The 23,822-nt window shown below is 32.8% G+C and overlaps 7 protein-coding genes across 17 annotated transcripts; 5 read left to right on the plus strand and 2 right to left on the minus strand.

Annotated features, from left to right (window-relative positions):
* Positions 1 to 15: 15 nt before the first annotated feature.
* LOC107267435 (NPC intracellular cholesterol transporter 1) lies at positions 16 to 7,027 on the plus strand. 4 transcript variants are annotated; one of them, XM_015739163.2, is made up of 11 exons: positions 16 to 2,253; positions 3,423 to 3,669; positions 3,800 to 3,870; positions 3,992 to 4,207; positions 4,279 to 5,480; positions 5,600 to 5,724; positions 5,825 to 5,986; positions 6,094 to 6,364; positions 6,456 to 6,577; positions 6,661 to 6,829; positions 6,900 to 7,027. In XM_015739163.2, the coding sequence occupies exons 1-11, from the start codon at positions 2,156 to 2,158 to the stop codon at positions 6,944 to 6,946; spliced, it is 2,730 nt and encodes a 909-aa protein (XP_015594649.1). In that variant the 5' UTR covers positions 16 to 2,155; the 3' UTR covers positions 6,947 to 7,027. The 4 variants fall into 4 exon arrangements, with proteins under 4 accessions (XP_015594649.1, XP_024940827.1, XP_015594656.1 ...); XM_025085059.1 differs by having other exon boundaries at positions 3,428 to 3,669; XM_015739170.2 differs by lacking the exon at positions 3,800 to 3,870 and having other exon boundaries at positions 3,428 to 3,669.
* LOC107267473 lies at positions 7,024 to 8,522 on the minus strand. 3 transcript variants are annotated; one of them, XM_025085107.1, is made up of 4 exons: positions 8,383 to 8,522; positions 7,756 to 7,971; positions 7,508 to 7,589; positions 7,024 to 7,443 (listed from the first exon to the last, which is right to left on the minus strand). In XM_025085107.1, exons 2-4 carry the CDS (start codon positions 7,822 to 7,824, stop codon positions 7,103 to 7,105), a joined length of 492 nt encoding a protein of 163 aa, XP_024940875.1. In that variant the 5' UTR covers positions 7,825 to 7,971; positions 8,383 to 8,522; the 3' UTR covers positions 7,024 to 7,102. The 3 variants fall into 3 exon arrangements, with proteins under 3 accessions (XP_024940875.1, XP_015594747.1, XP_024940869.1); XM_015739261.2 differs by lacking the exon at positions 8,383 to 8,522 and having other exon boundaries at positions 7,926 to 8,224; XM_025085101.1 differs by lacking the exon at positions 8,383 to 8,522 and having other exon boundaries at positions 7,756 to 8,220.
* LOC107267442 (potential E3 ubiquitin-protein ligase ariadne-2) lies at positions 8,256 to 12,445 on the plus strand. 3 transcript variants are annotated; one of them, XM_025085085.1, is made up of 8 exons: positions 8,256 to 8,350; positions 9,235 to 9,757; positions 9,839 to 10,070; positions 10,142 to 10,259; positions 10,342 to 10,566; positions 10,632 to 10,844; positions 10,921 to 11,070; positions 11,582 to 12,445. In XM_025085085.1, the coding sequence occupies exons 2-8, from the start codon at positions 9,235 to 9,237 to the stop codon at positions 11,615 to 11,617; spliced, it is 1,497 nt and encodes a 498-aa protein (XP_024940853.1). In that variant the 5' UTR covers positions 8,256 to 8,350; the 3' UTR covers positions 11,618 to 12,445. The 3 variants fall into 3 exon arrangements, with proteins under 3 accessions (XP_024940853.1, XP_024940856.1, XP_015594676.1); XM_025085088.1 differs by having other exon boundaries at positions 8,261 to 8,324; XM_015739190.2 differs by lacking the exon at positions 8,256 to 8,350 and adding an exon at positions 8,494 to 8,777.
* A 1,125-nt stretch (positions 12,446 to 13,570) lies between these two features.
* LOC107267587 (ero1-like protein) lies at positions 13,571 to 18,424 on the plus strand. Its single transcript, XM_015739509.2, has 8 exons — positions 13,571 to 14,526; positions 14,720 to 14,923; positions 15,028 to 15,185; positions 15,311 to 15,496; positions 15,592 to 15,638; positions 15,862 to 16,210; positions 16,324 to 16,617; positions 16,697 to 18,424. The coding sequence occupies exons 1-8, from the start codon at positions 14,395 to 14,397 to the stop codon at positions 16,746 to 16,748; spliced, it is 1,422 nt and encodes a 473-aa protein (XP_015594995.1). The 5' UTR covers positions 13,571 to 14,394; the 3' UTR covers positions 16,749 to 18,424.
* A 117-nt stretch (positions 18,425 to 18,541) lies between these two features.
* LOC107267601 (U5 small nuclear ribonucleoprotein 40 kDa protein) lies at positions 18,542 to 20,452 on the plus strand. Its single transcript, XM_015739532.2, has 6 exons — positions 18,542 to 18,803; positions 18,878 to 19,007; positions 19,161 to 19,474; positions 19,543 to 19,815; positions 19,899 to 20,064; positions 20,130 to 20,452. Exons 1-6 carry the CDS (start codon positions 18,690 to 18,692, stop codon positions 20,180 to 20,182), a joined length of 1,050 nt encoding a protein of 349 aa, XP_015595018.1. The 5' UTR covers positions 18,542 to 18,689; the 3' UTR covers positions 20,183 to 20,452.
* Positions 20,414 to 22,182, plus strand: LOC107267639 (serine/threonine-protein kinase RIO3). Of its 4 annotated transcripts, none has more exons than XM_015739604.2 (5): positions 20,414 to 20,550; positions 20,818 to 20,937; positions 21,030 to 21,211; positions 21,321 to 21,421; positions 21,511 to 22,182. In XM_015739604.2, the coding sequence occupies exons 2-5, from the start codon at positions 20,843 to 20,845 to the stop codon at positions 21,775 to 21,777; spliced, it is 645 nt and encodes a 214-aa protein (XP_015595090.1). In that variant the 5' UTR covers positions 20,414 to 20,550; positions 20,818 to 20,842; the 3' UTR covers positions 21,778 to 22,182. The 4 variants fall into 4 exon arrangements, with proteins under 4 accessions (XP_015595090.1, XP_024940975.1, XP_015595107.1 ...); XM_025085207.1 differs by having other exon boundaries at positions 20,438 to 20,550; positions 20,833 to 20,937; XM_015739621.2 differs by having other exon boundaries at positions 20,444 to 20,550; positions 20,802 to 20,937.
* A 218-nt stretch (positions 22,183 to 22,400) lies between these two features.
* Positions 22,401 to 23,416, minus strand: LOC107267655 (ejaculatory bulb-specific protein 3). The gene is made up of 2 exons (XM_015739631.2): positions 23,155 to 23,416; positions 22,401 to 22,836 (listed from the first exon to the last, which is right to left on the minus strand). The coding sequence occupies exons 1-2, from the start codon at positions 23,315 to 23,317 to the stop codon at positions 22,688 to 22,690; spliced, it is 312 nt and encodes a 103-aa protein (XP_015595117.1). The 5' UTR covers positions 23,318 to 23,416; the 3' UTR covers positions 22,401 to 22,687.
* Positions 23,417 to 23,822: the final 406 nt, after the last annotated feature.

The raw sequence follows: 23,822 nt of genomic DNA on the forward strand, positions 1-23,822 counted from the left end.
CAAACCACACTCGCAAGTAATCTGCTTTCGCCCGTTATGGATACTCTGAATCAGCAAAGCGAGAGAGTGGACGACAGACATAAAAAATGTGTACTATCAGATTCTGTTTATTCGTATCAACATGAATACAAGAGAGTCATCCTGCTATAAGTCATACAGAATATGATAACGAAAGGAAGATACTGTACATAAACGATTTTTTAAAGCTCTCTGCTAATTTATCTTTTCAAATAGATTTTGAAATGGAATGAAGAAATTTCACATTTCTCTTTCTTATCAGTCATATTGTCAAGGTTAAAGTCACTGACGGTGTAAAGAGTGATGGGATATGGAAATCGCAACAAATTTGAAAAATAGTCATCAGCTCAAACTATTTTTAAATTCACTTTCTCAAATTATCGTCAAACGTTGTATCGATAAAACTGTCATTTTTTCTCTTTCCATATAAGCGAGCATCACTTACTAATTTATATTCTCATCTCATAGTATTATTCATCGTGTCACCAAGGAGCGCAGTAAATACTGAAATGAATCTCTTCTCGTTAGACTTCACTTTCCAAATGTCATACTGACGTGTCAATTGCATTATAGTTGGCTAATGACAATCTTTTACGTGTATCGTTAGATCCAAAACACGTAGAAGGTATCATAAAGTTAAATGTATAGGCAAATATTAAGTCTTTTTTTTCTGAACGCATCTACAAAAACTCAATGGACTGTCTGGCACGAAAGCTTAAACCGGTTTAATCGTCAGTAATTACAGATAAGTATGTGTCTGCTGACCGGCATAACCCTACAAGAGCAATACAATAAAATAGAAATAACTAAGAATCATATTAACAAAACCACAAGTTACCGTTGCGTGTTCATAGTGCAGACACCGAATAGGTTACCTACTTACAATTAGTACAAGCAGCACACACATGATTGACACGATGAGGCATAGTGCAAAATTGTCTAGGATATTTTTGATGTTACAAGGAGGACAGAAAATATATTTTTTACTTTTAATTAAATACTTTGCACATAAAATCATATTAATTCAATTAATAAACGTAATTTCAATATTGACACAGTGCTTTATCTATTTGAATAACAAATCTGATTTTGTATGTGTATCAGATACTCGAGTATTAATAAATATACAACTATATGCTAATGCCTGTACATATAAGTTTAGCAGATAGAAAAGTGTCAGGCGGTTATCCTGAAATAAGGATTATGACAGAAAGTATGAAATAAAAGTGGAGGCAAAAATGCGTCTTAAATTATAATAAAAACTGTTGTTAATAATCCTTGAAAAATTACCATGGCCAACAATTACTGAGAATCAGACCTTTAAAGTATGCTTGTTATGTTTTATGCAATACCAGCCAGTAAAAGAGTCTAGCAACTAGTGCAGGCACCTATTCCACTTGACCCAGACCGTTGACAAAAATATATGTCATAAATACTAAAAGGTCAGTTGACCAGACTCAAAGCGAATACTCAAACTTCTCGGTTAGCTGATATCGTATTTAAACAGCTGAATGACTTGCATCACGTTACCGTACATGGTCCCGTGTCCAATCATCCTCATTTTGTACCGCTATGCAATGACTCTTAGCTTTTTCCTATAAAACAGTAAATAGCCGCTTTTACACTAAGCCAAGCGAAAGCTCATACATTCAAGGGTAGGACGTGAGAAATCGAATAAAAATTTGATTCGCTGCATTTAAATTAATTCTCAAAATGTTCACTCATATATCAATCTGATTGTAATCACGTCTATTAAATATAAATAAGTACGTTATCACAATTAATATCTTGGCCCACGTTAAACAAAAGATACTTGTATAAATACATATTACAAAATCGATTTAAAGTACTTACCTGTATTTACTTTTGTTATCATATTAAAGATCAACGTTATACGCTATCACTGTATCAAGTTAGTCTTATGGTATTTTTACTTAGCTATGGGTACTTGATTTGACTTGACATTAGTCACGTCCCTACATAGAGGCGAATCGAAGCTACGGTACGTTATACATATAATTATGGTAGATTACTTCCATCGTCTACCGTATGTACCATGTTCGTGTAGCACATGCGGCTGCTAGGGTCGTCCCTAGTGCTCAGTCAGCATTTGGATACGGAGCAGTGACAACTCGTCATGGAACCTGGACAAGAAGCTGCCAAGAACACCGTGTGGAAACAATGCAAGGATTTGCTGATGAACGTGCATCTCAATTTTGACTGTTTATTTTACCGGTAAGTGATGTTGCGTATAGTTTTGCATATAATAGAATTTTTTCTAAAATCGGTAAGGAAAAAACAGTACTCCTGTAGTCAATTAAATAACTGTAGTGTAGGTGAAAGGAATAAAAAAAAATTATGCTATTATTTGCATGAGTGTTACTTGCTCCCTAAAATTTTAATATTGAAACTTCATTTATAAATTTAATACTTATATTTTTATATATTGATATCTAGACTTAGATGTACTTGGCATTCTGAGATGACGTTTTCATCCGCGTGCGAAATGTTCCAAGACTCTAGTTAGTAAGTAGAGCCGACAAGTCCCGGCATATGCCCGCCTTTAATGGAGCAACAATTACGTATTTAAGCAGAGAAGACGTGGTCAGCCTTGCAATAAGAACGGACTGTCACTTTTTTTCTTTTTTCTGACGTAGCACGTGGCTCGCTTAGATTTATAACTATTACTATTGTCTAACAATTATTCGTATACCAATCTTATAGTTATAATAACCTAGACCACGTATGATTAATTAAACTTGAAATGTCTTAGCATTTCTTGGAAGTAAGAGGGTAATGAGAAAAGAGCATGGGCTGGTTAGACTTCTTAGTACCTTCTTTGTTTCTTGACCGCTTTTAGAAATTAATTATAAATAAGTTTCTCTCAATTAACCAATCTACATCTAATTATAATCCTAATGAGATAAGCAATTATACAGATTTAAATATTTTTTGATAAAATAACATGTATAATAGTCGTTGTATAGCGTTTAATCGTATAAGATTAATCTTTAAGTGAAACCGTGTGGGGTCAGAGAACCTACTCACCCCGCCCCCCGCTGCTCAACCTTGTAAATTTGACATGACTCTCTATAAGCTTTAATTACAAGCAACATTAGGGAAATAAGTTCAATATATATTAATGAATTTACGTTTTCTTTTATATCTAAATAAAGTTCATAAGATAATTTTCGAGGTATATCTTAACCCAATCTATATTACTTATTCATATAGCGTGTGACTAAAAACAAAGGGGCATGTGTCCAGTTAATACCCTATGTACGCCCTTTTGCTTTCAGTAACACGATATCAGTATAATACTCTTAAGATATTGTGCATGTTTAATTATAGTTTGTATGAAAGAATGATATAGTGATAATTGATAAAGCTAATGACATTTTCAGAATAGGACTGAGCATAGGTACAAAACCTTGGCTATGGTTAATAGCATCACTGTGCGTGAGTGGAGTCTGCGGTCCAGGTATATTATTATGGAAGGAAGAGATCGACGATGTTGAGCTTTTCATTCCGTTGGACTCAGTTGTTCGTGCAGATGCAGATTGGGTCAAAAAACATTTCCATCATGATCTCAGATACGAAAGTATCATTGTCATTGCTCCGAATGTATTGGATCCAGAAGTTCTGAAGGCGGTGAGGAAAATTTTTGAATAATGATCTTAATTGAATAAGTTTTCTTAATCTATTTAGAGAAGTAACATTGTTTCTTTATACCCATACTTTAGTTGTCCCATCTATTTTTTTTTGTTTCCTCTGAACATAGATCAGTGACATGGAAGATGCTGTAAAAGATATAGTAGTGAATAACCAAACTTGGCGTGACGTATGCGCAGGGTGAGCACTATAAAAAAAAATCTTGAATGATTTTCCAGCAGCTTATTATTCTATGTTTCTTCCATTTACTGTTTCAGTTGGCTTGATTAATACTTGAAAAATTATATGTAAATAATTTCAGGTATTTTACATGGTTTCAATCCGACGTCGTTGAGGAGCCTTTGATCGAGCCTGAATTCATTGGTGGATTCTATGATAAGTTGAACATGAGTTCATTGGAGAATAAATGTATATATCAGTCAATTCTAGAAATATGGTCCAATGAAAAACTTAAAGACATTCATAATTTTACAAAGGAGGAAATATTAAACGACGTAAACAAAGCATTCAGAAACACGTAATAAATAATGAAATTTAAATATCCACGGTAATGTAGACTATTCGTTAAGCAATGTCTTCTTATTTCAGAACAAATAACAATATGCTTTTGGATATCGCAGCGTTACTCTCCGATATGCAGTTTGACGAATCTGGAAGAGTAACTGGTGCGACAGCCACGATACTCAATTGGATATTAAAGAAATCAAATCCACATTCTGCAGAATGGGAATTGGAATTCATTGAGAAAGTTTTATATTCGAATCGCAGTTTACCAGAAGGGATGCATGTGTATGCTGTCGCCTCCAGAAGCTTTACTGACTTTCTTCACCAAGTGCTCAATAACAATATGACAATCCTATTTTGTGGATTATCATTAATAGCTATTTACGTAATAATCATGATAGGTCGGTGCAACATAGTGCAGCAAAGAATTTACTTATCAATAGTTGGAGTGTCAGTGGTCGGTCAGGCCATTTTATCTGCCTATGGACTTTGTTACTATATGGGATATTACTATGGTCCCATACATCCAATATTGCCATTCCTCTTATTAGGTATTGGTGTAGATGACATGTTTGTTATTATGCAGAGTTTGGAGAATTTATCGGATAGTGATAAATCACAGAAGATCCCATTGAAAATAGCAAAGGCATTGCAGCATTCAGGAATGTCAATAACACTAACGTCCATCACAAACATAGTAGCCTTTGCCATTGGAATTACAACTGTGATGCCATTCCTTGAGTCATTCTGTGCTTTTGCCACGTTGGGCATCCTCTTCTTGTACATCTTTGAGATAACATTCTTCGTAAGTTGTCTGGTCTTCGATGAGAGACGACTGGAGTTAAATAAAGAAGGTTGTTGCTGTCAACGAAAGCAACAATGGATACCAAATGAATGTAGCCAACGTAACACACAGCAAGAAATATTTAAGAGATACATTGGACCATTTGTCATCAAGCCAACAGTTAAAATGATTGTGATATTTCTGACTGGCTGCTTCTTAACTGTAAATATCTATGGAATATTTCAGCTTGAACAGAACTTCGATCCCCTGTGGTACTTAAATCAAGACTCGTATCCTATACAATTTCACAACAAACTGAAGGAATATTTTCCAAAATATGGCAAGAGAGCTGGAATTTATATGGCAGGTGTCGACTACTATGAAGATGAAACAGAATTAGCTTTGCTGATGAATGCTCTGCGATATAATCCTTACGTTAATAATCGTACAGTTGACTCCTGGTTCGAGGGATATCAGAAGTGGCTCAACAAGACAAATAAGGGTATTCTAAGTTATCCCATTTTATGAGATGCATAAACCATCAAAGACAATTAAAAGCATGCTAGCATCATATTACATTAATTTAAATTACTGCTCAACAACTGCTTTGTTTAATTACAGAGATTGTCGATCGAGATGAATATTTTGGATACCTCTCAGAATATTTGCTGTTCACTCTTGAAGGTCAAGCTTTTATTAAGGATATCAAGTTTGATCGATTACCAATAGATGATTACAATATTACTGTGAGTGGGAAAACCAGTTAGAATGACAATATTTGACGTTGCGAGAATGTTTATGATCATTTTTGTTACATATCTCAGGATAAATTAAATTACATTCCAGACATCACAAATTCAAATACAGCATATACTGCTCAATACAACGTCTGACCAAGTACAGGCTATGGAATCAATCAGGAAAACTGTGAAAGCTGTAAACTTCACTCAAAGTCATGCTCATGTTGCCATATTTTCACCGGATTATGTATCTTGGACAGCAAATAAGGTAATAATAAAAGTTGTATTAGACACGTGCTACTGTTTAAATTGATTTTAATATCTCTGTTGTCAGTGGAATAACAATGTTATAAAAATCAATGAATTTGCTTCAAGATTATTGGGGAGGAGCTAATAAGGAACTTAGGTCTGGAAGTATTAGCAGTGGCTTTAGTGACATTATTGTTAATACGAAATTTGCAAGCATCATTTTGGGTGATTTGTTGCGTATTGTTTACGCTTATTGATCTCTTGGGCTCCATGTATTATCTTGGATTGACTATTGAAATTTCCTCAAGTATCATGGTTCTACTTTGTGCTGGACTGGCTGTTGACTATGCAGCTCATGTTGGATTGGAATTTACGCGTGCGACGGGCACCAGGAACGGTTGGATATTAAACAGTCACGCTATTGCTAGATAGTTACCGATTTTCTATTAGAACCTATATAATTCATTATAAAAATCGTTTTATTTTAGAACGAACTATTACTACGCTTGCTGTTATTGGACCTGCTGTATTTAATGGGGGCTTTAGTACGTTCCTAGCATTTGTACTATTAAGTGCAAGTGAGGCCTATCTTTTTAGTACTTTCTTCAAAGTATGAATTTTTTATTTCTTGTTTTGAATGTGGAAAATTGGTTATTTAATAGATCATAGCTAATCATTTAACTTTTTATGCAGTTATTTACATCCGTTGTAATCTTTGGTCTCTACCATGGACTACTTTTCCTACCAGTAATTCTTAGTTTATTAGGACCCAAAGAAAGGAAGAAGATAAATGATGAGAAAAACTCTACTTTGCAGAAACAAAATGGATGCTGGACTGTTCATACTTCTTCTAATGGAGAAGGTTAATAGACAAAATAGACTGTTTTAATATACATCAAGTAACACTTAAGTGATTTATCATGTCATTTCAGATCTATCCATTACGAATAAGCGGCCAAACAACACAAAGACTGTTTAGGTACCATAATTTTTATACGTACAAGATTTGTAATGCATAAGCCTTGGTATTGATATAATAAATAACAAACTCCGATGTCAATTACTGACTAAATATATGTCATATTTTTCACATACAATGGTAACAGTAAAGACAATTTGAAAAAACTTGCTTACTTCATCTTTTCCTCCTAGTTTTCACTTCTGTCCATCCTGGCTCTGAAACCTCCATATCTTCATCTTCTTCTGTACTGCTGCCAGAGCTATCACCATTGTTTTCAGCCATTGATTGATTTCCTACTTGCTTTATCGTTTGCCTTGCTGTGATCCATATTTGTAAAGGAGGTAATTTTTCAAATTCTGTCATTGCAGTTGATTCATCTCCTTCTTTACAGTAATTATAAAACCGAAGTAATTCTTCTGCTACTTGTATAGAACTCTCATCTTGCAATTCTGTATTAAATTCAGTATCCATATAATCTTCTATTTCAGCAGCAATTTCATTGGCAGTTAATCCATCTAAATAAATTATATAAAACATTTAAGTACATATATTACTAAAATAATAACTTATTAAATTTACCATTTATAAACATAACTTCAGTAATATATGGACAGAAGTCTTCAGCACGTTCCTTAGAACCCATTCCATGTTCTACTGCCATCTAAGAAATATTAAAAATATAATTAGACGAGTCTAACAAAACATTATTCAAAAGTATTTTGAAGAGAAATTTTAGGTTAGAACACGACAGCAACGTTTTGCAGTTGCATAGATAAAAACTTATTATGAAAAAAAAATAAGAAATAATAAATTCATTTATTTCGAACCTTCAATGCTGTCCAATTACTTAAAACCCGTTGAGTTACAGATAAGAAAAAATCTTTGGAGTTAGCCATTTCAAATTAATACAACTTATTCTTATAGGCTATGTTTCTCCCGAAGTCAAACGGAACACATTGGAGTTAATATACAGATATGCAACACACACGTATTTCACCTCTCACTTGACTCCGCTGGAGACATAGCCATAGAACCATCCTAAGCTGTAACCAATTTCTTCATTTACTAATCAACCCAATCACGACGTAAATATATGTACAATATATTTATAAAAATCGAATAAATCTCATAGATTATTGTAATAGTATCTACTAAACAAGTTCCTAATACATCGATAATATGAACTGAAGCAAATCATGCGCGAAGTGAGTTTTAAATTTATCGGCAAAGATCGTGTAACTTCGTTAGTTTCCGACTATTTCCGACGATCTTTCGGACATATTCGGATATTTGCGAAGATACTCCATTTCCCACTTTCTTTTACGTCCTTCTATACCTACTTATGAGTAGATCAGCAGATAGAAAAATCTAGATACTTGTCTCACCGAATGTTAATGTACATTGAAATTTCATACGATCAGCGTAATAAATTTTACTTAATTAGAATAATTTACATCACATTAGTATTTGGATTCATTATTCTTTATTCCGTCCGATCATGTAATAAAGAAAAGTTTTCGACTGATAACTCCAAGCTATACATTTTATCGCGGCCAAGGTTGGCCCTCTGGACTCGATTATACTTTCCATAAACTAGTTCTCTTGGGAAACTACGAAGTGATAAGTTTTGTTGCATTAATACGTATCAATCAAGACTATTATCATCTACTTCCAGATAGAAATTAAATCATCTATTACGACACTGTACACATGCACTGATACACCAATTCATACGACAGTATATGCGTAGACTGGTTACACGAGGTGGTGTTTCTAAAGCCTCTCGATAACTGTTTTGCTCACGAGATTGAATATAGATGCTTTTTTCCTGATATTTAAAGTATCAAAGGTACGTTGGTTGACGTGATTATTCTCCTAACCATTACCCAGGGTTTATGGGCCGCCTTATTAAGGTTTCTTGTGTTTCTATACGAAACGTCATTCGATGCTGAAGATACAACTTTATGGGAATATATAAAAATAATAATACTTGATTTTTTCACCAACTGTACTTTAATCTAAATGTATATATTTGTGGATAAGAAATTCACCAGTAGAAAGCTGAAATTTCTGGTCTTATGTGTATTACATGTAGTCAGTTTTAGACTGCATATAAATTTTGGGTACTCATGTTTTTGCATGAGCCATGTGTATTGTTGCGTATGCAGAAAATGTTTGATTATACATATAATTAATGATTTATTTATTTTGTTAAAAGATTGATGTGGTGTTCATTTTTTTTCATTTGTGTTTTTGATTTTAACAAAAGGTTATGATTGATTAACTAAATTATCTGTGTGATACAGATGTCGGGGGAAGAATATGATAGTGAAATGGACTACTCCGATTCGGACTGCGGTGACACTGGTTATGAGGATTACTATAATACTCAACAATGGGGCAGTGAGGCTGATAATGATATAGATCTTGATGCTACTCGAAGAGATCCAGAATATGCAGTACATGACTGTCTTCGTGTAGAAGAAGTTGAAAGACTTTTAAATGAAAATGTTGAAGTATTGAGTAATAGTCTTCACATTACACCATCGCTAGCCAAAGTTCTCCTGCACGCACATAACTGGGCACTGCAAGATATTGTCACAAAGTACCGAAACAATGCCTCTAGCCTTTTGGTTAATTCAAAAATTAAACCATTGCATCCACCTGATCCTAATCTTGGCACAAAAGGTACACGAGGTGGACTTTGTTCAGTTTGTGTCACAATTGTACCTGCCGAACGTTTCTCTACATTGACCTGTGGTCATTCATTTTGCAAAGACTGTTGGTGCATGCACTTTGAAGTTCAAATCACACAGGGTATCTCAACAGGTAAGAATAATTAACATGAAATAAGTTATTAAAGGTATCAGTAACAATTTTAATGTTTACTATGTATTTTCTTTTTTTTAGGCATTAGTTGCATGGCACAGGAGTGTGAAGTTTCAGCTCCAGAAGATTTTGTTCTCTCTCTTCTTACTAAACCCAGTATGAGAGAACGATATCAGGAATTCGCCTTTCGGGATTACGTTAAATCACATCCTCAGCTAAGATTCTGCCCTGGTCCTAATTGTCAAATAGTAATGCGGTCTAAAGAACATCGCGCAAAAAGAGTTATTTGTTCCTCGTGCAAAACAATATTTTGGTACGTGAAATACTTTTACAAATTTTTTCGTATTATTATTTGAATAATAGAAAATATCATTTGTATCACAGCTTCCGATGTGGCATGGATTACCATGCTCCTACTGATTGTAGTACGATTAAAAAATGGTTAACCAAATGTGCCGATGATTCGGAAACAGCCAATTATATTAGTGCTCACACCAAAGATGTCAGTATTATCCAACTATCAATACTAAATAATTTGATTTTTCACTACACAATTAATTGAAAACAAACAATGTATTTTTCAGTGTCCAAAATGTCACATTTGTATAGAGAAAAATGGTGGCTGCAATCACATGCAGTGTTACAATTGCAAATATGATTTTTGCTGGATGTGTTTAGGCGATTGGAAAGCTCACGGTAGTGAGTATTACGAGTGTTCACGATACAAGGAAAATCCTAATATCGCCCACGAGAGTGTCCACGCACAGGCACGCGAAGCTCTCAAGAAGTATCTCCACTATTACGAAAGGGTAAGTCAATCAGTTAATAGCATCCATAAACATACACATAAAATAATTAATCTTATGCAATTCAGTGGGAAAATCACAGTAAGTCTTTGAAATTAGAGCAACAGACTCTAGAAGGAATAAAGATGCGTATCAATAAAAAGGTTATGAATGCAAGTGGAACTTGGATTGACTGGCAACACCTCTACGGAGCTGCTTCTTTACTGGCTCGTTGTCGTTATACCTTACAGTATACGTATCCATATGCATATTACATGGAGCCTGGACCACGGAAGGAATTGGTATGTTAGAAATCACTGCAGCAACATAGTACACATCACATAAAAGTAACATTGAGTGAATCTGTATTGTTGTTAGTTCGAGTATCAGCAAGCACAGTTGGAAGCCGAGATTGAAAATCTCTCATGGAAGATAGAACGTGCTGAGACAACAGATCGTGGAGATCTTGAAAATCAAATGGACATAGCTGAAAAGCGACGAGTCACATTGCTCAAGGATTTCTTGGAGGTATGAAGGATGGAGCAAGTTTAAAATCTCCTTTTTTCTCAAACTTTAGACAGTATCTGTTGTCAGTAGCGTTTTCATCATGAACGCTATCACGTATAGCAATGATCTTCCAAGAAGATCAATGGATGCAAAGTACTCACGACAAAATGTTCAGAATATTTTAATGCCGTTTGGACCTTTACGAGTTTATAGATTACTTCTTCCGCAAGAAATGTGGTTGTAATTAACGCATGTAGGTTCATTTAATCAATTTTTTAACTTCATTTTAAAAAACTCAAGATTTGGCGGTGCTTCTTAAAATCAAGATCAAGATCACTGATGCTACTAGGCTTTAATCTTTTCATTGTTTCTGTTAATATTTATTTTTAATATGAACTTGTCGAGAAGACTCAATTAAAATATAAAAGCTTGATTAAAAACTGCCACATCCCCCTATCTGTTGTTGCTCTAAAAGATTAAAGTGTATTGATCCACGAGGAGGGAAGAACCGTGAAATTATTTTTATGTGCAGGACGCGATGTTTAACCATGGAATTTTGCTTTTATGAAGCAAGCATCATTGCAAAAACAAATAATCAAAGTTCGTATAGAACTTTCGACAGCAGATACCAAGTAAGAAATAACAAGAATGAATGAACGACCTCCTCTGCTAGAAGAAACAACAATTTCATGATAAAATAAAAGAAAAAGCAATTATAAAAAGTGATTAATAACATTTGCTAAGTGTTGCGAATGTCCGATATCTCGATACATCGAGTCCATTCGAGAATGTTGGGCAAAAAATACATTTTCCTAGTCTTATGAAATTTTTAATGTTTAAATTTAGTATAATTACGTTATTATAATGTTTTTAAAACTTCAACCAGTTATACGGCTAAATTATATCACGATAAGTGTACTTTATGACATTTGTTCAGGTTTTTCCTTGAAGCACTGGAGTATTGGTCCTTGATCGACCCTCGTCCGCTCTTCTCATTCAAGCCCCTAAGTATTGTTAATATTAAGAATTGTTAAATACAATTAGTAATAGGAGCTCGATAATAGCCCAATAAGTAATCCGATGCCGATGTACGGTAACAATCAACATGTAAATAATTCTGTAAAACTATATAAGGGTTGTGTGAACATTTTCTATGGTAGTTTTAAAGTTTGTGCAACGATAAAATTCACGTGCAGGATATAGAAGCGTAATTTAGTATCGGATCTGATTTTATTTTACCTGATTCTTCCCTCATCTGTTTAATTCCTTTTTTTAATATTTAAATATTGTACTGTAGACTAGCGATTTTAAATATTACGCGATAGACTGGACCTGCGAGAAAAATGTAATGAACAATGTATCTCTGAAATAAATTCCGTACTGTATAAAATATAAAGGACTGGTCTTTACGTTATTTTATTGCTGTAACATTTAACTCTGTACAGGCTGCTATGTGTGGCAAAAAAGTTTGAATTCGCCTGCATTTAGGCAACCAATCTAGCAGCAGTATATTAGTGGTTTTGTTATATGCTGTCTTGTATAAATATATCTACATATATGGATCTTACTGCAGAAATATATGATTATGATAAAACGTACGAATACAATCACATACAGTAACGGGCAACTATAATGTAGTAATCCTAGTTTGCATAATAATAATAGAGTATACGATATATGTAAAGTATTATAACATTTTTTTATATGGTCAATATTACATTGATTCCCTCCGTTATTAGATATACTGGCACAGACGTACATTGATATGATCAATAATTCTAAATCATAGATTTGAACACACCGAGAGATAACGCCTGATAAGAAGTCATACACGGCAAATATATTTTTCCTATCTAAATTACACACAGGCGTATAAACATAATGTACACACGTATAAATGCTGCATGTACAGTTGTATAAATAAAATTACAAATTTTTATATATTTATTCCACAGTCCATCTGTATTACTATATGTATACAATGTTTAAAAAAAATAGAAATCTTCATAAACAAAAAAAACATCTGGACGTGCAGCTTGTCAATACTATCACTGTCTGTTTGAATTGCAACATATGACAATTATGACAATTATTTATATGTTGTAATTAATATAATCTTTGTATTCTATTTTAATCTTCAGCGAGTATAATGCAATCTGGATACAGCCTAGATTATTACGTATATGTATAATAGCGACACAAAATATGCTGTTATGAAAGGAGATGAGCTTTCTAGTATAACGGTATCAAAAAGTCTACCAATGAAGGAACTACACATCAACTTTTCATAGAATGACAAATAAAAGTGACGTGATTTTATACATGTAGAAATCAGTTTCTACGTGCCAAATCTAAAATAAAAACGGTATAGGAAGGTCGCGTGGAATATGTCAGAAATAGAATTTCGGACTGTCATTTAATAAAGGAAACCACGAGTTCATGTATGATTGGTCAAAGATATTTCAAATGGGCGTTTAGTCCCCACAGCTTGTTCTTTAAATGCAGCCAATGCGCGCTATTCATAATCGTTTGGTATTAATCTTAATCGTTTGCTATTAATCTCAATTTATAATTTCAACATTTTCCATACGCCTCCTGGAAACGATATCTACAACAATATATAACATTTAACGCAGTATAATACTTTTTATAAATATCGCACGTGGAAGTGCTTCAAAATATTTTAACGTCTAATGTATACTTATTTGAAGCTTATAATTAACACTAATCGTACCATCGACGGGTCATTTGACCCTTTTCGAACCAATAATACATTTATAAAAAATTGTCGGTATGTTTAGTGTTAAGTTACGTCTACGAAAATGCTATTTCGCCATACCTTTTGTTATCATGCAATCAAATCATATTCAGTATCTACGTTAAAAATTGATTGATTGGAGTGGGAGTAATTAACTCGTTTAAATTCGCTCAAATTTGAACCTACTATATTAGTCGTGGACCAAGTTCAGAATTTGCATGTCAACTTTGCACCAATAATTGTTTAGCTGCTCCATTAGAACTGTGTGTGCTGGACAGTGCTGGATAAAGGACAAGTAGATGGATTTTCAAGAAACTATAGTGGTGTGCAGAATACGGATTCGTTAACGGTCGCTAGGAAAAAGGTCGTATGCCTTCCAGTGTATGTATATCAATACGTCAGGCTTGGTCAGGCTGAAGGGAATGTTTTTCGATGCAGTTCACTGTACCTGTCAGTGTATCCACGTAGATTTTTTTTCTGGGACTGGCAATTGACAGTGACGGGCGGATTGTGTTGTTGAGAACATTTTATTACGCAAGCATTTGTAACAAAAGCAAAATATTGGTGTCAGCATTTCGATTATTACGATGAGACACAAGTCTCATGCAACAATGTCAGTGTCGAGCAGGATCGTCCTGTTACTCCTGCTCGGCCTGGCAGCAGTTAATGGAAATTATTTTGGGACCAACGCTAAAAAAGATGACCAGTGCTTCTGCAAGGTAGATAATCAACCCTTTGTTACGGTGTTTTATTGTTTGAAATTGACTGTTGCACATAACCTTTATGAGGCAGATGCAAAATGAAAATAAAATCTGATAAGCAGATCAACGACGTAATGATTTAACGATTGTTAATTTTCTCTTATATTCCCTTTGTTTTCAATGTGTTTTCAATACTTTCCATATTTTTTAGCTTAAGGGGTCAATTGATGACTGCAGCTGCAATGTGGATACAGTGGATTATTTTAATAATATGAAAATATATCCAAGGCTACAGAGTCTCCTTATTAAAGATTATTTTAGATTTTATAAAGTTAATCTGAAGCAAGAATGTCCTTTCTGGGCTGATGACAGTAAATGTGCTATAAGATACTGTCATGTTCAGCATTGTGACGAGGTAAGAATTTTTACTAGTATTTTTAATTATATGGCTATATACATTAGCTTATATTTAATGTTTATAAATAATTATGACTAATTAAAAAAAATTATTATCTGTAGGAAGATATTCCTGCTGGTTTAAAGGGAGAGATATCAAGGCATAATCATTTTAATGAGAGTCCTGCTGATAAATATAATGCTGATGCACAAGCTACTAATTGTGAACAAAATGCACGTGATCACAATCTTGAACTAAGTTTTATCAATACAACTATCAGGTAATAATTAGTATTTTTCATTGTTCAATGTTGATATGTCATTGATATGAATATGAGAGTCCCTGCTACTAAAATCAACTAATATGTTACGATAATAAAGTTAATCGCTCGCAAATTTTTCATAGCTCTGAAAATTATAAGGAATTTCAACGTTGGCAACAGCATGATGATGCACAGGATAATTTTTGTGTAAAAGAATCAAGTCCTGGAGAATATGTAGATTTATTACTTAATCCTGAAAAATATACAGGATACAAAGGGCCCAGTGCTCATAGAATATGGCGAAGCATTTATATGGAAAATTGTTTTAGGTATAAAATTTTTCAAGCAACATTTAATTTACTCATTAAATAATTATGAAACACACAGAATATGAAAAAGATATTAATACCTTATTTTATTTTAGGCCAGAAAATTCTCCACATAATTTTATTCAATCGTCCAAAATGAACAGTAAGTATACATTTAGGTCAACCCTTTTTTTCACACATGTGATCATAAGATGATATATATATATATATATATCTGTGTATATACACATTATATTTGAACATTAACATTAATCAATTATAATGATTAATTAATCTCGATTAGATATCAATTTCTATCATATCAAGTGATTATTCCTATTTGGTGTGATTTATAATCAATGTTACATGTTCAAATTCTTTTTCAGGAATGTGTTTGGAAAAACGAGTATTTTATAGAGCCATATCAGGCTTACATGCTAGCATTAATATTCATTTATGTGCAAAATATTTACTGTCAGCAAAAGACAGTTTGGATGTAGTATCAGGTGGCCAGTGGGGACCAAATCTGGAAGAACTGCAGAGAAGGTTCTCGCCGGAAATGACCGGTGGAGAAGGTCCTAACTGGTTAAAAAATTTATACTTTATATACTTAATTGAATTAAGAGCTTTGGCCAAAGCAGCTCCTTATTTAGAAAGAGAAGAATATTACACTGGCAACGATGAAATTGATAAAGATACAAGACTCGCAGTAAATGATTTCCTGAATATTGTCAAGTAAGTAACTATTATTACTTCAAAACAAAATTTCTGTATGGCAGTAATTTAAGTACATAAATTGTCAATAATATTAGCTAAAAAATTGTATTACCAAATGTCGATGTTTACAGATCATTCCCAGATCATTTTAATGAAAGCGTTATGTTCAATGGTGGCGCAGAAGCACAACTGTTGAAGGAAGAGTTTAGACAGCACTTTAGAAATATTTCTCGCATCATGGATTGTGTAGGATGTGACAAGTGTAAATTATGGGGAAAACTCCAAATTCAGGGTCTTGGTACAGCATTAAAAATATTGTTCTCAGGAAAATTTGAGAAATGGGAATCAACATTAATGACCTTTAATAAGAAACAATTTTATCTCGAAAGAAGCGAAATCGTTGCTCTCATCAATGCTTTTGGAAGGTATGTTTTTCAATATCATAAATACGTATTTAATATCATTTTCACGTTTTCCATTAATTTTATTACAATTTGTTTTTAGATTATCAGAAAGCATCTTTGAATTGGATAAATTTCGTCACATGATGAGATAGCACAACATTAATTAGGTATTCCATACTTTTTTCAAGTACCACTATTATACACATCACATAGTAATTAGCTTTCAATTAAGTTAAGTAGCGATTATAATTCATCAGGTGTTGGGTATGTGTTTCCCTTTCGTGCTTAGCATTCCTCACTATTCCCATATAAAATCGCAATGAGGAACATAACGTGCACTTTTCTAATGATACAATTTTAGAGTTTTAGTATTTCTAAAATACTTGTTTAATTCTTATTTGAGAAAGACTTCAATATTGAAAAATGTAAAATGCTATATGTGCATTAGACAGTACAGTAATTGGTTTTTACAAGATAATCTTATATTGACGGTAACCAAAGATGTTTTACATTAATCCTCATTACGATTTCACGATAAACTCTGTAGATTCTGACTCTGTCTGTGATAAATATTTTCCCTAAGACGGACCTTCGTGTAACAATTACGTTATAACTCTACAGATTCAACCATAATATGGTCAGGTAAAAATTTACGTTTCTACCTACGAAGAATGACGCTGTTGCAATATCTATATTTCCGCGTGAAACTTTTTAAAGATACATATATACTTATTTGGCATAATGTATATATCTTATTTTAAAGAACACGTTGGGATGTTGAATTTTAGATAAATTTAATACTATTGTGTTGTCATGTCCGGTAACGATTTTATCTTTCACAGTGTAGATCTTCCAATTCGCTCCATTATGATTTGTCATCGAATCGCACAATTGGATAAAAAAAATTGCTCTCTATATTTTTATAATAGCTTGGCTATTCTGAACGAGAAATAACACAATTAATAAAAGAGAACTATGTACGTTTGAGCAAAAAACAAAGTCTGTTACTTGCTTTATGAATTTGGAATTGATGTAACGAATAATTATGTATATAATTTATTTCTTGGTTGGCCTAGGAGCATTTTTTTATAAATACGTATATTGTGAGACAAACTGACGAGAGTTATATTGCATTTAGTTATACAATATACGTTAAAATGTGCAATTCAAATAAATCTATTTTTTTTATATACCCAATATAAGTGCGCTAAGCTCCGAAATATATTACGATTTATGATTACGAGGACTTCAGGCTCATTCATTTGTTTTCTAAAATAAAATTACGTCTCTTGAAATATAGACTGGCAAGAAATATTCATATTTTTTCTAATGATATTATATATAGTTTGATCTAATATTTGACCACAATGAATAGACCGTTCATGCATTTATAAACATTCAATGCGCAACAAATAAAAGATACAAGTTTAAACGAAATAATGTTAGTGATAAGCACTCATAATTGATATTTATATATACATGTATATTTGGTTCTTCGCATATCTGATATATTAATGATGTCATTTATGATTGATATCAGCCGTACGTTTATGTTTTTCCATGTGGTAAAGATCTACAGTCGATATACTTTATTAACAAATAATGTACGTCGCCAAACCAACGAATTCGAGATAATTTTACTAGCTATTTTCCATTTTCTACGATGTAATAACAATTCTATGCTAGTATAATATATGGTCAGGTTTCCCGTGTTCTTCGATTTTATAGTACCCATAAACAATACCATAAATATCTTTCAAACATATGACAATGTACTCTGACTAATTTATTGTATACTATTAGATAAAAATTATTTATAAAATGTTAACAACCATCATTATTATATAAAACCATTCTTTTCAAATTGGAAAATGTTTTCAATTTATTATTGATTGTTTTTGTACGACTGTTTTATCGACCGATAATAATAGGATGAAGAATGAATACTCAGATGTTCAGTTGCCATTTTGGACGCAACACACGCAGAGTATTGTAGCTTATTTTAATTGGTATAACCTATAATTTGGGTGACTTGGTTTGACTGACAATCGTTACGCTGTAGATATTAAAAGATTGTGGTAATTGAATGAAAAATGCCGATCTTAGATAAAAGAAAGGGCGACGATATATTGGCCTTGGTGCCTGCGTCAAAAAGAACGAAGAATGAAGTTGTTTTTAGTAGCAGAGAGAAAGCAGTGGTGCAAAGTGTATGCTTAATATTTATCTTTTTTGTATAATAATAAGAATCATCATGTACTCATTACAATTTTTTGAATAACAGGGTCCAACGCGAACATCAGGACTAATGGCACCGATAATGCTATTAGAGGGTCATCAAGGAGATATATTCACTCTTGAATTTCATCCCGAGGGACAATATCTTGCTTCGTCAGGATTTGATCGTCAAATATGTAAGTCAAGTGTTAAATAATAATGTACTGTAATATATGCATGATAATACAATATTCTTGGAGATACTTCAAAGAATACTAATTTATAACTTATGGAGTTTATGAAATATTACTTTGTAAAATGTACACTTTTATATTCTTATTTGATTTTAGTTATTTGGAATGTTTATGGGGAATGTGAAAATGTGTCTGTAATGTCTGGACATAGCGGTGCAGTGATGGAACTGCATTTCAGTCCTGACGGTGGCCATTTATATACTGCTAGTACTGATTCTACTCTGGGCCTTTGGGACGTTGTTGTGGGAACTCGAATAAAGAAGCTTAAGGGTCACACTTCCTTTGTCAATTCTGTTTCTGGTGCTCGTCGTGGTCCAACACAACTTTGTTCAGCAAGTGATGATAGCACTATCCGTATTTGGGATCCTAGAAAACGAGGCCAATGTTACACACTTAATAATACATATCAGGTAAATTTGACTTTTAGATAATAAAGCATCTACTAATATGAAACATACATATTATTTAATCAAAACAGGTAACAGCTGTAACTTTTAACGATACTGCTGAACAAGTTATAAGTGGTGGAATTGACAATGATGTTAAAGTTTGGGATCTACGAAAAAATGCTGTACTTTATAAACTCAAAGGACATTCTGACACTGTTACTGGATTGAGTTTAAGTCCAGATGGTTCATATATTTTGTCCAATGCAATGGATAATACTTTAAGGATTTGGGATGTACGACCATTTGCACCATATGAACGTTGTGTAAAAATACTTTTGGGTCATCAGCACAATTTTGAAAAGGTTAAAAAGCTATATTCAGTCAATTTCTTATGTGTGATATAGATAAATACACCAGAATTTTAAATATCTCGTCTCATTCACAGAATCTTTTGAGGTGTGCATGGTCAACAGATGGTAGTAAAGTGTCATCTGGTTCTTCAGATCGATTCCATTATATTTGGGACACAACTAGCCGTCGGATACTGTACAAATTACCAGGGCACAATGGCTCATTAAATGATGTTGATTTTCATCCAAAGGAACCAATCGGTAATAATAAATTGTGCTTTATGAGACTCTTGTTATATCACGCCTAATTATGTTTTTCTTTTCAGTTTGCTCTGGATCCAGTGACAAACAAATATATATGGGAGAAATTGAAAAGTAAAATGAGACAAAGCCGATACCTTTTTTTTATTTAATGAACTGTATATGACACCTACTGTAAACAATCTGCAACATACGTGTTATATCTTATGCAATAAGTATATTTCATTTATACAAAAACCATGCGAAATTTATGTATCTCTTGAATGATCCTGTGTTCCCTTCTTTACGTTTAAATATAAATTTTATATTTTAATATAAAATTTGTTGCACTATTTACTACGACATACAAATCAACATGTCGCAGGAATTTGTGCAATGATTTGAGTGTTGCGCAAGGGTATGCAACTTTGTGAACGTCAAACTGCGAATTGCGTCACTGTCTCATAAAACTTAACCTACCCACGCCGAACAACCTTCAAGTATTTTGTACGTACAGTAGTTTTTGAGTATTAATTTAAGGTAATGTTTGTCGAAATGTCGAAATTTAATGAAACATTAATAAAATTAAAATTTAGATTTATTATAATCCTATTGTTAAAGTATTGTGGTTCTTTTCATGTATATTACTTTATAAAACTGAATATCAATAATTTCCTAACCCATCAATAGTAAATACATGTGTTATTATGTATAAGCTAAACTTAAGTGACAAGTGAAGCAGATTTTTATTTAAATAGGTTTTTAATCTTCCAGTGTTGATATTTTGAGACACAAGAAAATGTCTTCTCCTTGGCGAGCAGTTCAGCCAGTATCTGCTCCAATGAGTTTAATCGAGATAGAATCTGAACAATTGGCTCAAGAACTGCAAGAACGGTATAAGCCATTTTCATTTGTTTTATCATAAAGAAATATTGCATATTATTTATTGCTTAAGAGAAATTACGATGAAAAATTATGCCTTATAGAGAAATTCAAAGACACACAGACCTTGCACTTCCCGAACCAAATCCAGCAGACTGTGAACTCTTTGAGTTGGATGGTACTGATAGTGATGAAGTTATTGCACATATGCTTCAGGCACAGTACAATCGAGAGCATGATCTTGAACTAAAGCGTATAGAAGATAAATTTAATGGAGAGTCGAAAGGTATGCAAGTAAACACTTTACACATATTGATTACAATTAGTAATAGTTAATACTATTTAATTTTAATATTTATTGCTGGATGAAATCTACAATCTGACTCTATTTTTAGTGGGCGTTTCATATTTGAAGTTTCGAGCATCTTCCGATACTGAATTAGAGGATAAAAAACCAGATGTAGATGAGACAAGACGTGATTTTGATCGATTTGTGGTAAAGTTATATTATAAACCTAAAACGAAAAGTAATTATATGTATAGAACATTAATACAGCATCTAATATGAATTATCTTGTTATGTAGAGCGTTGAAAAGGAATATGCTTCAATGCCAAGGTGTGGTTACAAGAAGGTTGGCAAAGATTCGAAGATTGTAACTAAACATGATATGTTAATGTCTTCAAGAATAAATGCTTGTCGTGTCCTGCAATTTCCACCAGGTATTTGTACAGGTGATACAGGAAGCTTTGATGTCAAATTAAACAACAAAGTGTTCAATTCACTTCGAGCTCATAGTCAGGCCCATTGCTCTCGCGAGAGAGCCAAAGCTAGGCCAACTAATAATAAATGATGAAATAACTAAATATATATAATGTTGTTCCTAATAATAAATATCAACACACTGTTATGAATAGAATTTTCTGAAAATTATGGGCATGGTTTTTACACAAATTTAACATCTAATTCGTTAGTCCTTAACCTTATCCTTATTATATTGCCGTTACACATAAATTATATCAACAACAGAATATGTTTAATAATTACAATTTTGATCATAAGACAGTAAATTGGAAACCAATTGTGTTGATTGAAATATACTAGAATTAATAACTTATACTGGTTCAAATCAACGTGATAAAAAAAATGTATACATATGCCTATAGAACAGCAATTTCAAGTGTTTGAACATTGCAACACGTATTGTACACACTCCACGTTAACTTGTATAATAATATACAGATTTCAGAATGAAAAATCTTGTTTCAATGTACTCTCCTTTATTCACAATAAATTCTATTTTACTTAATAAATAACTAATCTTATTATCAATATAATATTACTGTTTCATTACGAAAACAATTCTGGTTTCATTGTCTGACATATATAGGTATAAGCTTACGATATAAATCTTTGATAAGTTAAACGATAAAATTAGTAAAATGCAACTTACGTGCACTTTAAAGTGCAGTAGAGTTAAATATTCTAAATGAAATTTATTCAAATACACTTGCGTAATCTTAACGTTTCATAATTTACATCCCTGTCAGAAATTCTTACAAGTTAGGAACAAACATATAGACATAAAAATTGCATAGAAAAGAAATTAGGAACAAGAATTTGTAAATATTTTTAACATAAAATTTAATACAGTAGCAGAAATAATCAATATAAAATCTAATAAAATAACTTATTGAGAAAATAAATATCCTTATTGAATTTTTGAATCAATATACATACTAAAAAAAGTATGATTAAAATGCTTAACCGTGACGGACAGAATAACGTTGAACAATCTCGCGCCATTGATTAGGGTAGTTATACATCATAAATTGTATGAGTTTCCGTGCATTAGCAGCGTCCTGGCGATTGCACCGAGCGCAGTTGTTGTTCAGAGCTTCCGGCAGTAAAGCTGTAAGATGTACAACAATTGTTTGTATTAAGAAGCAGAGAAAAGTTTCTATCATGAGAGAAGCTGCATTCAGCCAAAGTAAATCTTAAAGAACCGTTCAAAGCATGTATTAGCCAGCGAATATAAAGTGACGATCACGTATCGATGATATAAAAATATCATACTGAGAGATGTAGACAGAGTAATAGTAGTACAAATCACTGATTTTTATTAATATTACACCTCTTGGTACGATATTCTATTCTAATATTGTCAATATCTAACAGTTTCTTTGTGTTTACTGGCTGTACAATTATCAAATTTCTTATTGTATCTTACCAATAATTTGTTTTCCAACAAGGTCGCATGGTCCACGTCCCAAAACGCAGCTGATTTCTCTTTCAACGTAAGGTCTGTTGTTCAATAAAAGTGTAATATCCTGTGCCTGGCAGAGACCAAGAAATCCGATGAATAAAATGCAGAACAAGACTTGAGTTTTCATGGTGATTGGATTGCTATTCTATAAGAAAACTAGTACTAAGTGCTGTCAAACGACTTTACTTGTTATCATGCGAACGACTGAGTGTGTCCTTCAAAAATTTTCGTGTCCTTTTATAATGTCAAAAATGTGGTGGGAGTAACGTGTCTCGTTTAAACAATTTGAAATAGGGATAATTCAGTAACGGTATTGACAAGGTCTAACGTCATTTTTGAAAATTTCTACAGTTTATTGGCCTATTTAGTACTTAACTATGCTTAATTCCATAAAAGTCCAACTGCTTGTATCGATTAATATCTTAGACTTAGTGTAGGAAGGATAAACTAATTATCGTTTACTGTAATTGATATTACCGTTAGATATTACTGATTACTATTAATTGTATTAATTGAGAAACGGGTGCAATATTTTGAAATAGAAGAAAAAAAACAATAGTCATTAAAAGTACAATATTCGTTTATTTTTTATTTATTATTTATTACGCAACTAAATTTTTCATGAGCGATTG

This window comes from Cephus cinctus, unplaced genomic scaffold, assembly GCF_000341935.2.
Source record: "Cephus cinctus unplaced genomic scaffold, Ccin1 Ccin1_scaffold0029, whole genome shotgun sequence".
NCBI lineage: Eukaryota > Metazoa > Arthropoda > Insecta > Hymenoptera > Cephidae > Cephus > Cephus cinctus.